The 13,436-nt window shown below is 40.3% G+C and overlaps 1 protein-coding gene across 11 annotated transcripts in view; it reads left to right on the forward strand.

Annotated features, from left to right (window-relative positions):
- CLIP1 (CAP-Gly domain containing linker protein 1) overlaps positions 1-13,436 on the forward strand; it is a 103,789-nt gene that overhangs the window by 19,630 nt on the left and 70,723 nt on the right. For all 11 annotated transcript variants that reach the window (XM_081036387.1, XM_081036390.1, XM_081036391.1 and 8 more), the window contains exon 3: positions 12,226-12,419. In XM_081036387.1, the coding sequence (XP_080892513.1) occupies positions 12,335-12,419 (85 nt within the window). In that variant the 5' untranslated portion in view covers positions 12,226-12,334. The remainder of the gene's footprint in view (positions 1-12,225; positions 12,420-13,436) is intronic.

Raw genomic sequence — 13,436 nt, forward strand, 5'->3', positions numbered from 1 at the left:
GTACCAAACCTCGACTTCCTAGAGGGTAGAACACATTTTTTTATTGAGTGGAAGGAGAACAGTCCTATTTTCTGGAATCTTAACTTTGAGTAAGGCTGACATTCTCAAGACATATAAAGAACACTTCTTTTTAGGAAATACCAAAGAGAATAGGTCTTCAAAGGTTATTTGCGTCTGTGAAATAAATATCTTGCCCTTTTCAATTTGTTATTTCCATCAGATCTCAAGAGTTAAATCACAAACTAGGATATTAATCTAGTTCAAAATTTTTGCTTATTTCAAGCCTGGCTTTTTTGTTTCTTAAAATAAACCTTACGGTTACACAGAAAAGAAAAACTGTTCCTCTAGTGTTGATGTTTAGCAGCAAAGCTTCCCATTTTCAGGTGGAAATGAAAACCTTTCCATGAGAGGGACAGTCAGGAGGAATCGTCAGCTGACCATGTATGTTGTGCATCTCCCCGTACATGGTTGGTGCTTAGAGGTAGATTGCTCTCTCTGCCTCTCCCATCTGAATGTACAAACAAAATACGTGGTGGCTATTTTTGACTGTTCACAAGTGAGTCGTTAAGTTCTAGAGATAAACATTTTACCAGTGATTCTTGGCTTGAAGAAATATTAAAACTATGGCATCAGTCAATGGTGTAAATAAAGGATGCTGGGGGAGAGTGTGTAGTATATGTTGTAGTCTTATAGTTTGCAAAGTGAGATTATAAAGTAATGTGACTGATTCTTAAAACAGATGAAAAGAGTACACCAGACCTTAAGTTCTTTCACCTAGGACGGTGGTGTTCGTTTATTACCATGATGCGCCATTAATACCTTTTGGAACTCTTGGAATTACCAGGTGTGCCTTGGCTACATTGGTGGTGTGTTCGGTAGTTGTACGTCATTATGTTTCTGAGGTTTTTTGATTCAGGTTTTGGAAACAGCTAAATAGCATTTAAGAGCCAAGTGCAATGAAGAGCACTGGGAGATTGACGTGGTCACTGCTGTCTTCCGTCACCAATAAAGTGCAACTTATAAACTGTCTTTGAAGTTACTTCTAAAAGGGGAGTTAAGACTGTTTTGACCAAAGCCATATTATTCAAATAAACTTATAATTTCCTTAGGTGGTGGCTCTGAAGGACACTGTTCATTTGGCAAGTAGATCATCCCTGGATGGAGGAGGTTCTAGGACAGTGCTGTCCCGTAGAACGTTCTACGATGATGGACGTTGTTCCTTGTTGGCTACTGAGCACTTGAAATGTGGCTGATGTGACTGAAGAGCTGAATTTTAAATTTCATATCGTTTAAAAAGAACTTAAAATTTAAACAGGTGGTGTGGCTGCTGGCTACCATATTGGAGAGTGCAAATGTAGAATATTTAACTTTCAGCCAGCCTGACCTACAAACTGGGTGAGCGGTTCATGGTACGGTAACCAAAAGTTACCAAGGCAAAGTAGGTTGTGGAATATCTGGTCCCCCCCACCCGACCCCTCCTTGTGCACACCGGAGTCGAAAAGGCTGGAGCTTGCCATTGTGTTCAGTGGTATCTAATCTTTATAGCCTCTCCTAGTTGATCCTTGCTGAGGTGTTATCTGAAGGCTTTAGATGAGAAAACCTTCCTTTGTGTTTGCAGTTTAACCATCAACTTTAGATGTTCATGGCTCCTCTTCCCTGAAATTGGAAACCTGCTCTGGCAGCCCCCATCTGTTACCTGTACCCATGGTTGGAGTGAATGAAGACTCAGATGCCACTGGGAAAAGGGCTGCCAATCCTTGGTTTAAATCTTTGCTTGCTAACGGTGGTTAGGTTGAGATAACTGAAATGAATAAATGAAATAAGTGTAGGGCTTGAGGGGAAACTCGAGACATCTTTCATTTTGTACCAGCAGACTTGAAGTAAAGGAGGCTTTTCATTTGAGTTGTAAGGAAAATAAAAACTGATCATAGCAAATTTCTTAGATTGATCTCTAAGGCTCTTTAGAGACTCTTTTCAATTTACTTACCTAACTTGATTTCTTACAAGAATTTTCTAACGTTAGCCGAACTGAGCTTCTCACTGCCTTATTCACATGCTTTATACATTTCTTCCTTTGTCTCCTTCTCTGGGTTTATTTTTCTCATCACCTTTTTAGAAATCCTAATTGCCGACACCTGTATAACGCTAGCACTTTCCTTTGAGCCCGGCTCAAATACTGCCATGCCTGCGAAGCCTTTCCTTACTGCCCTCATCCACTCCGCATACCCATCTTCTAAAACACTTCTAGGATCATCACATGGTTTAGTATTTGTGATTGGTTGCACTGTATTTTTAGCTATTTTTCATATATGTGGGTCTTCCCTCTCCAACTACATTATAAATTTCTCGAGCTTAGGCCTGTGTCATATATTTTTCTGTCACCAGTAGCAATCACCAAGTATAACTTTTAAAAATACTGTGTACACCCCAGTGGGTTTGTAGAGTCATTTAAAAATTGAGACTATTTTTGACACTCATTTTATTTCATGAGCATTGTTTAGAAAGTACTGTGAGAAATGACAGTGACTGAAATACAGTTTCTCCCCTCAAGGCATTTATAGTCTGGCGCAATCTATAGGTGACACGCACACAGCTCAGTGAGCTAGGTGCTAGGAAAGAGATACAGACTCAGTTCAGGACATTGGAGGATGGACACACATTTTCATTGGTGAGGATGAGAGAGGTTTGTGGGCTGAGTGATTGCCTGATTTGTCCTTGAGAACGGTTGCGGCAGATGAAGATGGACTTGAAAAGGGCATTCAAGGCTGAGTGAAAACCTAAAACAAAAGCATAGAGGTGTGAAATCACCAAGGCTTTTGTAGTGGTGTTTGGGAAATGGTCATGGGGATGATTTGTGTGCATCTAATTGAGAAAATGAACTTTAAGTAACTTTTCTTGATCAATTGGTGAGCAGTGGTTCTTAAAACTTTATCATCAGAATCACCAGAAGGGCTTAAAATGCAGGTTGCTGGGCCAGAGCTTGTTTCAGTAGGTTTGGGGAGGGGCCCTGGTCATGTGCATTTCTCACAAGTGGCCGGGTGATGCAGTTTGCTGCGCGTTTTAGGGACACCAATATAGACCATCAGGCCATCTGATCACCGCCTTAGAGAAATGCCTGTTGTAGCGTTGTAAATGCCCAGTGCTTTCCCTGCAGGCACCTGGTCTTCCCACAGATGGTAAGCCCAGGCTTCTTGTATCGCTCAACCCCGAGCATGCGGGCTTGAAACCTTTGTGACTCAAAATGTAAAGCAAAAATGAACAGAGCAGCAGTTCTCAAACTTTTTTTCCTCAGGACCCCTTTACAACCTTAACAATTATTGAGGTCTCCAAAGAGCTTTTGTTTATGCGGGTTTTATCTGTTGATATTTATCATGTTAAAAATTAAAACAAAACATTTAAAAATATTTATTAATTTGTTAGCAGTAGTAATAAACCCATTATGGATTACATAAATTTTTAATGAAGAATTACTATTTTCCAAAATAAAAAATTTAGTGAGATGGCATTGTTTTACATTTTTGTAAATCTCTCTAGTGTCTGGCTTAATAGAAGATAAATTTAATAGAAGACAGTTGGTTCTGCATTTAATCTGTAGTGATACATTGTGTTGGTTGAAGTACATGAAGAAAATTGTCCTTACACTGATGTATAGACAAGGAAAAGGGTATTTTAAGAGCATTTTCAGATAATTATGGATTTTCTTCTTTGATCCTACTCCAAAAACCTGATAGGTTGTAGTTTCCTAAAGGTGGAATCTGAAAGGATATGAAGGAACTTTTATTGTTACATAAAAATCCATTGGTCTAATTTGTGCTTTGAATACTTTACCCATGAATTATTTTGTAACATTATACGTTGTTGGTTGGAAAATTCACTGAGTTATGAGATCTTCTAAATATTGGCACATTTCATAATACAATATCAAAAAATTACATTTGTTAATACCATGGATTTCATCAAAAGAGGCTGTAGTATTGGGAAGCTGTCAAGCTCACAATAGAGGATATGTTTCCAAAACTCTGTTTCTCTTGAAAGCTTAAATTTTATCATTGTCAACAAATAGTTGTTTTCCTTGAAGTGACAGGGTCACATATTTCATTTTCAAGAAAATGTCTGCCAAATACCCATGTCTTTCAAGTAAAAACGGTGTGTCATCAACAGTGGCTAATTTGTGCCTTGATGTACACGTGCTTTTCTGTGAGACTCTCCTGTATGGTGGTGCTTCACGTGTACTTCCTGTTTTGATACAGAGATCGTTAAAAAGGCATGTATGTATTCAAGGGTTGAAGTTTAATAAAATTATTCATTCTTCTGCTTCATCAAGTGCTTCACCACATTTCCTATGTGAAAGTGGCTTCCCCCACACCTGCAGGCTCTGGTAGCAAACACAGAAAAGAGTAGTTTTTACCCCCTGTTGCTTTTGTGCCTTCGGTGCAAATGTCAAATAGCGGAAAAGGGCAAATACGTTTTAGCATTATTGTGAGAATAATTTTGACCCCTGAGAGGGTCTCGGAGGTGCCCTAGGAGTGCATGGACCACACTTTGAGAACCGCTGTATTGTGCTAATGAAAGTCACCTTGGCAGGATGACATCTCTGTGTCACTCCTACCTTAGAGATCTTACCCTCAGCTTTGTAAGCCCAGAAAGTCATTTTTTAAATCCATTTGTTCAGAGATTTGACTCTTGAATTATACTAACAAATCGAGAGATTGTAGTTTAGAAAATACAGCTTTGTGTATTTTCAATGAGAGAAATGCCGGAAGACACCATTCCCTGTGGTCGTGGTTGGAAACCCAAACCATAATCTGAGCTAGAATTTTGGAGCATCGTCTTGAATGTCCTTCATGCCGGTTTTCATCCAGCTTTGCAGTCTTTTTTTTTTTTTTTAAAGATTTTATTGGGGAAGGGAAACAGGACTTTATTGGGGAGCAGTGTGTACTTCCAGGACTTTTTTCCTAGTCAAGTTGTTGTCCTTTCAGTCTTAGTTGTGGAGGGCGCAGCTCAGCTCCAGGTCCAGTTGCCACCCTTGCGTGGGACATGAACCGGCAACCTTGTGGTTGAGAGCCCACTGGCCCATGTGGGAATCGAACCGGCAGCCTTCGGAGTTAGGAGCATGGAGCTCTAACTGCCTGAGCCACCAGGCCAGCCCCAGCTTTGCAGTCTTGACTCACCTGTTTCCCTAACACAGTGTACCAGCTTTATACCCTCCCTTTGTTTACTTTCCATAGAACGCTCTTTTGGTGTCACTCAAATACACATTTTCTTTTTAATTCCCTTTTTCTAGCCTCTTGGGCCATACTCCTTTTTAGTTTGGCAAGACAGGATCGCCTTTCTTCATTTTGATGTGTTTTCATGTGTAGAAATGTTAACTTATACATGTGAAATACCGTGTTTCCCCCAAAATAAGACCGGGTCTTATATTAATTTTTGCTCCAAAAGACGCATTAGGGCTTATGTTCAGGGGATGTCATCCTGAAAAATCATGCTAGGGCTTATTTTCCCGTTAGGTCTTATTTTCGGGGAAACACTGTGTGTGTGTGTGTGTGTGTGTGAGAGAGAGAGAGAGAGAGAGAGAGAGAGAGACAGAGAGAGACAGAGAGAGAATGAGAATGAGATCTGCAGTTTAACAAGCTACCCAGGAGATTCGTAGGCACATAATGAACAATAAAATGAATACCCGTCTACATCCCACCCTACTCAAGAAATTGAACATTATGCTGGATTTCAGTGTTGTTTTTGTTTCCAGTTATTACAAAACACAGCATAATTTTTTGTTTATTAGATTTCAGGTTCATTGCATTTAGGTTTTCTTCATATACTTTAAAAAATTTTTAGTATACATCCTCTTAATTACAATGTAAGACAGATAATTTTATACTTAACCATTCATCCCTGTACTCCTGGGCATTTCTGCTCATTGAGCCCTGTTCTTTACGTCTCCTTTCATCCCCACGCTCTTTAACTCTGTTTTCTGTAATTCAAGTTTGTGATGATTAGCCTTCTCTGTATCACCAGCCTCTTCTCTGAACATTCTCCCTCCCTCACCTAGAACTTGGCTGGGTCCCGGAGACACTGCTTCCCCTGCAGCCTCTCAAGGGCTCCCACAGGGCCAGGAGAGTGTGGTAGTTGACCCTATTGTTGGATATTTTAAACTACCAATCAGCCCTTCAGAAACCCCAGCCCCCTTGAAGCTTTCCCACCTGCAACACCTCCTGTGGCTGACATCCACTGACCTCTCTCTCTTCCCTTCATTCCTTTTAACTTCTGCTTCCTTCTTGCTATCAACATCTTTTCCTCCTCTCCCCTTATTTGTATAATCCCTTCAACGCCCAGGCTTCTCAGTTCCGTACCCATGATCAGAGCCTTGAAGCTTCTCATTCTAACCACTGCCTCTTAGCCATCAACCCCTTGCTACTCAAAGGGAGTGGTGTCCTCGAAATCTCAGCGTTACTGTCTCCTGTGAGTGTTAGAAAGCGGAGCCTGAGGCCCCAGCCCAGATCTACCGAGTCCAAATCTGCAGTGAACAAGATCCTGGGAGATTGGTACACACGTTTGAGTATCCAGTGTCCTCGTCGGAACAGTCCTTTATCCTGTGAGACTGCTCATCCCGTGACCTTACCACTTTTTCACTCTCAGACCCATCCTGTCTTTACTTCTCTTTGTACTCGTCTCAGATTCCCTGTCCCATTTTAATCACTCCTTTAAATCACTCCTTTAAAATCACCATCAGCTCACTTGCTTTTCCCTTCCATTTTAATTGAACTGGCAAAATTTTGATCATGGTTGAACTTACCATTCTGTCCCTGTGCCTGAGCAGACACTTGTTATTAGAGAAAAAATAATGGACACTGGTTTCACTTTAAATTCATGAACACAAACCTCATGTATACTTTGTGTTGCTTGGCATTCCTACTACAGTTCCTTGGTAAGCGACCATTTCTTTGCTCCAAGGAAAATATTTTGTGTGTTCAGCACTCTCTGTTAGCCTCCCAGAGGTTTCTTGCCTCCTGTTTACCTCACCGGTTGATGAGAAAATAGGACAGTACCTTTCACATAGTAGTTTCTCAGGAAAATTTGTTGAATGAATGGATGACCGTTGTTAAAAAAATAAGTGAGGAAATTTGATGGTCTTATTGGCTTTATTAAAGTGATTCATGAATCGGGCAGTATCCCATGTAGCAACTAAAAGGGTACTTTAAGGGGTTACACAAATTGGAAGGTTTTATAGGAAGAAGGCTGGGGTAAGGGAGCCACTGACAAAGGAAAGGATTATTTTGGGGGCCAGGACATTTTTCTTTGCAGGAAGAGAAGTGGAAGGGTTTTCGTCATGCAGATTGCCTCTTTTTGTGGGCCATGGAGAACACTCTTGTGACAGATCACTGGTGCTTAACTAGAAAATTCTAGACTGGTTAATTTAGTTAAAACAGTAGTTAGATCAGGTATTAAATCTAGGTTTGGTATCGAGGGCTTTTAGCATGAGTGATGCCATTTAGGGCCTGTGGTTTTTCTTTTAACACCATCTTGTGGGAAGATTTCCTTGAGAGAGCTAATCTATAAGGCAAAGCACCAAGGCCCAAAAGTGCCACCATTTCTTGAGTTGAGTGACTATGGGAAAGCCACTTAACCTCTCACACCCTGATTCTCTTTGTTCATGAATGGGCATAATGAGAATCGTTCACCTACCTTCACAGTTATTTTGAGACACAAGGTTTGTCTTTTGTGAATAGAACTCTTGGTACGTATGTAGGTCTTTTTAGTAATGCTGGTACTAATAATGTTTTTAGTTGTGTATGGTCTCTTTTAAGGACTCTGGAATCACACTTGTGTTCACATCTCTGCTTCTTAGGCACATGACCTTAGGTGGCAAGTCATTAACAACTGAAGAAATACATGTGTTAATCTGAGGTGTTCCTTCATTTAAAAATGGATAATAATAGTAGCTAATCCATTAGTACAGTAAGGCTCAAATGTGATGATAATAGGCGTAAAAATGGTTTCTAAATTATAGTATTCTGAGTGCTATGGTCCTTACATGTTGACGGTGGGGAAGAAGGGCAGTTTGTCTTATTTTAGGTCCAAAACTCTGGATTCAGTGAGCACAGGTATCAAAAATTCAAATATGCTCAGTTTATTAGTGAGGCAAGAACATCTTTTTTTTTTTTTGAGTGTGTTTTGGAATTGATTTGTTTCAACGTGACATTTCATTATACAGAGTTGTTGCTTCTGGTCATTACATTTTGTGGGTAACCATGACCAAGACTTTGATCTTTTGTTTCTCAATGAATTGAGTTTTTTGGAGCAAGCCTGACATGCCATCGTTAATAATACATGAGAAGAAACTTAAATGGGAAGATTTTAAAAAATCAAAACATTGGTGGTGTCTCTCCTATTTCTTTTATGGAGCCAGACTAGACGTTTCTTCTTCATCAAGTCTCGGTCACAGTTCCCTGCTTTAGGATTCAAGTAACTCAGATAGACTGAGAGCCAGAGGCATGAAGATTACACAACAGAAGTTTTGAGTGTACAATTATTCTTAGGTTTCTAATAACCACATGCTGTCTCTGTTTCTTAAGCTGAAGCTTGTAGATGGTCAGATTTTTGTGAGCTTAGGATATCGAGCTGCAAGGTTTGAAACTGTCCGAGGCTTGCCTCATGGCTTATTGTGCTGGTTTTCACAATTCTCTTTAGGGAGGGGTGCTTGACCGGAGCCCAAGAATTTACTGTTTTGACTGAATGAAATCTTTTAAGGAGTACTTCATCTTTTCTTATGACCATAATAGTGTTTGCTGGACCATTGTGCGTCCGTGATCTGTTCTGTCCTTATCTACCTGACCCGTGTCACCTTATGCTGTTGGACTGAGGTGAACAGTAGGCAATCTATAACAGGGCCCCACGGTCATTTCTGGGCTGCGCCTATCCCCACCCACCTCACATTTTTTGGACATTAAGTAGCCTTTCTCAGCTGAGCCTATAGAGGACTCAGCCAACCCCCTTACATCTGTCTAAGCAAGTAATTCTGCTTGCAGCTTACAGGCTGTGTGTGGTGAGAGTCTGACAGTGAGGCAGGTGGTTTCAAATCTGACGGAATCAGAACCACCCGACGTGGCACACAGACTCCCGCCCCCGCTGCCAGCATCACAACAGCGATGATGGTGGTGATATTAATAGGAAGGAGCCCGGCAGTTGTGTGTTAATACTCGAGATTGGCAACCACTGTCTTCAAATAAACAGCAGTTCTTTGTTCATCAGAATCCTCCCCCAAGCCACACAATTTACCTTCTTTTTGTATTATTTATTTCTTTTTAATTTTGTTTCTTTCAGTTACAGTTGACATTCAATATTATGTGAGTTTCAGGTGTACAGCACAATGGTTGGACATTTATACAACTTAGGAAGTGGTGCCCTGATAAGCCTAGTCCCCACCTGGCACCACACATCATCATTACGGTATTATCGACTGTGTTCCCTGTGCTGTACTTTGCATCCCCATGGCTATTTTGTAACTACTGATTTCTACTTCTTAATCCCTTCACCTTTTTCATCTAGTCCCCAACCCCCCTCCTATCTGGTAGCCATCAGTTTGTTCCCTGTATCTATGAGTTTGTTTTATTTATTTATGTATTTAGATTCCACATATCAGTGAAATCACATGGCATTTGTCTTTCTCTATCTGACTTAATTTCACTTAGCATAATACCCCCTAGGTCTATCCACGTTGTTGCAAATAGTAAGATTTCATTCTTTTTTTATGGCTAATATTCCATGGTATATATGTACCACATTTTCTTTATCTCTGTTGTCTATTGATGGATATTTAGGTTGCTTCCATACCTTGGCTCTTGTAAACAGTGCTGCAGTGAGCATAGGGGTGCAGATTTCTTTTCGAATTAGTGCTCTGGATTTCTCTGGATAAATACCCAGAAATGGAATTGCTGGTTCTTAACGTATTTCTATTTTTAATTTTTTGAGGAACCTCCGTACTATTTTCCATAGTGGCTGCACCAATCTGCAATCCCACCAACAGTGCACGAGGGTGCCCTTTACTCGCATCTCCTGACCAACGCTTGTTTGTTGATTTATTGATGATAGCCATTCTGACAGGTGTGAGGTGGTATCTCATTGTGGTTTTAATTTGCGTTTCTCTGACGATTAGTGACTTGGACATCTTTTCATATTATCTACCGTCCATCTGTATGTCCTCTTTGGAGAAATGTCTATTCAGGTCCTCTCCTCATTTTTTAATTGGATTGTGTATTTTTTTAGTGTTAAGTTGTATGAGTTCTTTATAAATTTTGGATATTAACCCCTTATCAGATGTATCATTGGTGAATATGTTTTCCCATTCAGTAAGTTGTCTTTTCGTTTTGTTGATGGATTCCTTTGCTGTGCAAAAACTTTTTAGTTTAATGTAGTCGCATTTGTTTAATTTTTCTTTTGTTTCCCTTCCCCAAAAAGATATATCAAAAAAATATTACTAAGACCAATGTCAGAGTTTACTGCCTATGTTTTCTTCTAGGAGTCTTATGGTTTCAGGTCTTCCATTAAAGTCTTTAATCCATTTTGAGTTTATTCTTGTATATGGTGTAAGAAGGTGGTCCAGTTTCATTTTTTGCATGTCTCTGTCCAGTTTTCCCAATACCATTTATTGAAGAGCCTGTCTTTATCCCATTGTATATTCTTGCCTCCTTTGTCATAGATTAATTGACCATGTAAGTGTGGATTTATGTCTGGGCTCTCGATTCTGTTCCATTGATCTGTGTGTTTTTAAGCCAGTACCATGCCGTTTCAATTACTATAGCCTTACAGTACAGCTTGGTATCAGCTCACACGGTTTGCCTTTGACTTTTTGAAAAACCCTTTGTACCATTTTGGACCCTCATAAGAACCGTGGGGAATCTGGACAGTGAGCCTAATGAGGCAGCTGTCTTGCTTTGATTTCCGTTCAGTCTAATTATCTTTGAACAGAAAAACTTACATGGCTTTCTTACTCATTTCCTAGGGCTGGTATAACACATTAGCACAAACTGGGTGGCTTAAAAACAGCAGCAATTTGTTATCTCATGCCTCTGTCCTAGCTTCTGGTGGCTGCTGCCCATTCTTAGCTTATAGACGTCACTGCAGTCTCTGCCTCCAGCTCACATGGCCTTTTCCTCCTTGTCTAATAAGGACACTTGTCATTGGAATTTAGGGCCCACGAAGGTAATCCAGGATGGTCTCATCTCAGGTTCCTTAACTGAATTGCATCTGCAATGAATCTTTTTCCAAAGAATATCACATTCACAGGTTGCGGGGAGATATATCTTTTGGGGAGGCCACCTTTCAACCACTGCAGGGCCGATAGCAGGCTCCTCTGTCAGCCCTGGCCACACTGTGCTGATGGCTGGCTCTGCTTGTGGGAGAGCGAGGGTGGGAGAGGTCTGGGCCTCACCGTCCAAGCTCTGCCAGCACAGAAAAATGCAGTCATTTGAGAGTTTATAAATAGCAGCATTTTGTCTTTGAATTGTTCTGTTTTTAGGTGTTATGTCTAGAAATATTTTCCCATATTCTAAAATTCCAGGGTCTTCTTTCTCTCTTAAAGAGAATATGACAAGGTACTATTTTGCCTGAGCCCAAAAGTTGTAGATTCATACCTGGTCTTGAATAAATCAGAAGTTTACTGTGTTTCTGTAGATCGAACAAAGATAATTTTCCTTCAGCCTTTCCCAGATACTGCTTTTTCTTAGAGCTTGAACCCTTTTCTCTTTTAACCTGTACGTAGTGTTATATTGAGTATTGTATAATTCTGTAGATTTAAAAAGATACACAGTTAAAACAGGCTTGTGGTCACAGAATTTATGCAATAGAGAAACAAATGAAGTAGAAACTGGAAGCTCCCGTCTCCTCGCCCCATTAAGTTTGGTGCACATTTTCCCCCTAACCCTCTTCTGTGGGTTGTGTGTTTGTAGACACTACTGAGCTGGTGTTATTAGATACTATAAAGAAAGGTGGATATATTGTTAATGTTAGCTACTTGTCTTCAGGAAAGTAAATTGCCTATAAATCCATTTCAGCAGCATTTCATGGTTTTAACACCTACAGTTTCCTAGGATCCTAGGTTCTGGCAGAGATGGTTTATTATCATATATAAGGAAAAGTTTAGGCTGTGAAAGCCACTTTAATAATAACTTGTTTCTGCCTTCTTTCTCCTGTAGATTCTAAACTCTTTTTGTATTCTTCTCTTTGCAGATTTAGCCCCCAGACTGACGTCACTATAGAAACACCCACAGTTGTACCAATGGTTGGGAGAAGATAGTGACAACAGGGAAAGGCCCAGCCACTCTGCATACCGAGGACAATGAGCACGCTGAAACCCAGCGGCCTGAAGGTCCCTACCAAGATCCTCAAGCCTGGAAGCACAGCCTTGAGGACGCCTGCTGCTGGTAACGCCGCATGTTTCTCCTTACCTGCAAATTATAAACCGACACAAAGCCTTCAATTTGGAGATTTTAAAAAGACAGTCTTATAAAACTGTATTCTTGAACATATTTGAAAAAGTTTTAATTAAGAGAATAGAATTTGATGTCTAAGCATCTTAATCAGTGAAAACTTTCCTTTGTTGTAGGTTATCTTTATTCTATTTAGTTGATTCACTGTCAGGTGCTCAAATAGTTGTCAAGTCAAGTACCTTCGGTGTTTGATCCTTATGATGTTAAGGCTTTTCTTTAGTTTTTATCCCCGTGTGTCCTCTGAACTCATCCAGACCTTTATCCTTGGGGTTCAGGGATATGTAGAGAAAAAAAAGACTAGTCTGGCTTAAAAGGTGTAGTGACACTAAGTGACCTCAAGTTGGCCATTGGCATCGAGGGAGCGGGCAGCACAGTGGCTCAGGTCTTGTCCTGAGGGAAACCTTCCCATTTTATAGGTGGACCCATGCCCTTGATTATCGTCAGCAGCCTGTTTCTCATCTGTCCTCCCTCTCTATCCCCACCATTTCAATTTACATCCCATAATGATTACCTTAAGTTTTTAGTAAGAGAGACAGAAGAGAGGATATCTAATGCTTGCTTTTATGGTCTTTTTATGTAATTTATATAGACTATTAAACATTTTATGTTATCAGTCATTCCAGGCGGGTACCCACCGTAATGTATTCAGTCCAACATTATTTTTTAAGTTCTTCCAATATTTTTATTGGTTTTCCATGAGAGCAGGGTGTGTGTGTGTGTGTGTGTGTGTGTGTGTGTGTGTGTGTTTCACGGCTGTATTCCCCCCCCCACATAACTAGAACATTGCCTAGCATGTAACAGGAGCTCAGTAAATATTTGTTGACTGAATGGAGATCCCAAGTTATTTACATTGTATGTATCTAGATAAAACCTGGTTCTTATCAGGGAGGCCATAGTGCATCTTAGGTGAGAGGAAAGCTTCACTGATAAAGCAACAGACTGTGAAGAAAT

This window comes from Rhinolophus hipposideros (genome assembly GCF_964194185.1).
Source record: "Rhinolophus hipposideros genome assembly, chromosome: 24".
Classification (NCBI taxonomy): Eukaryota; Metazoa; Chordata; class Mammalia; order Chiroptera; family Rhinolophidae; genus Rhinolophus; species Rhinolophus hipposideros.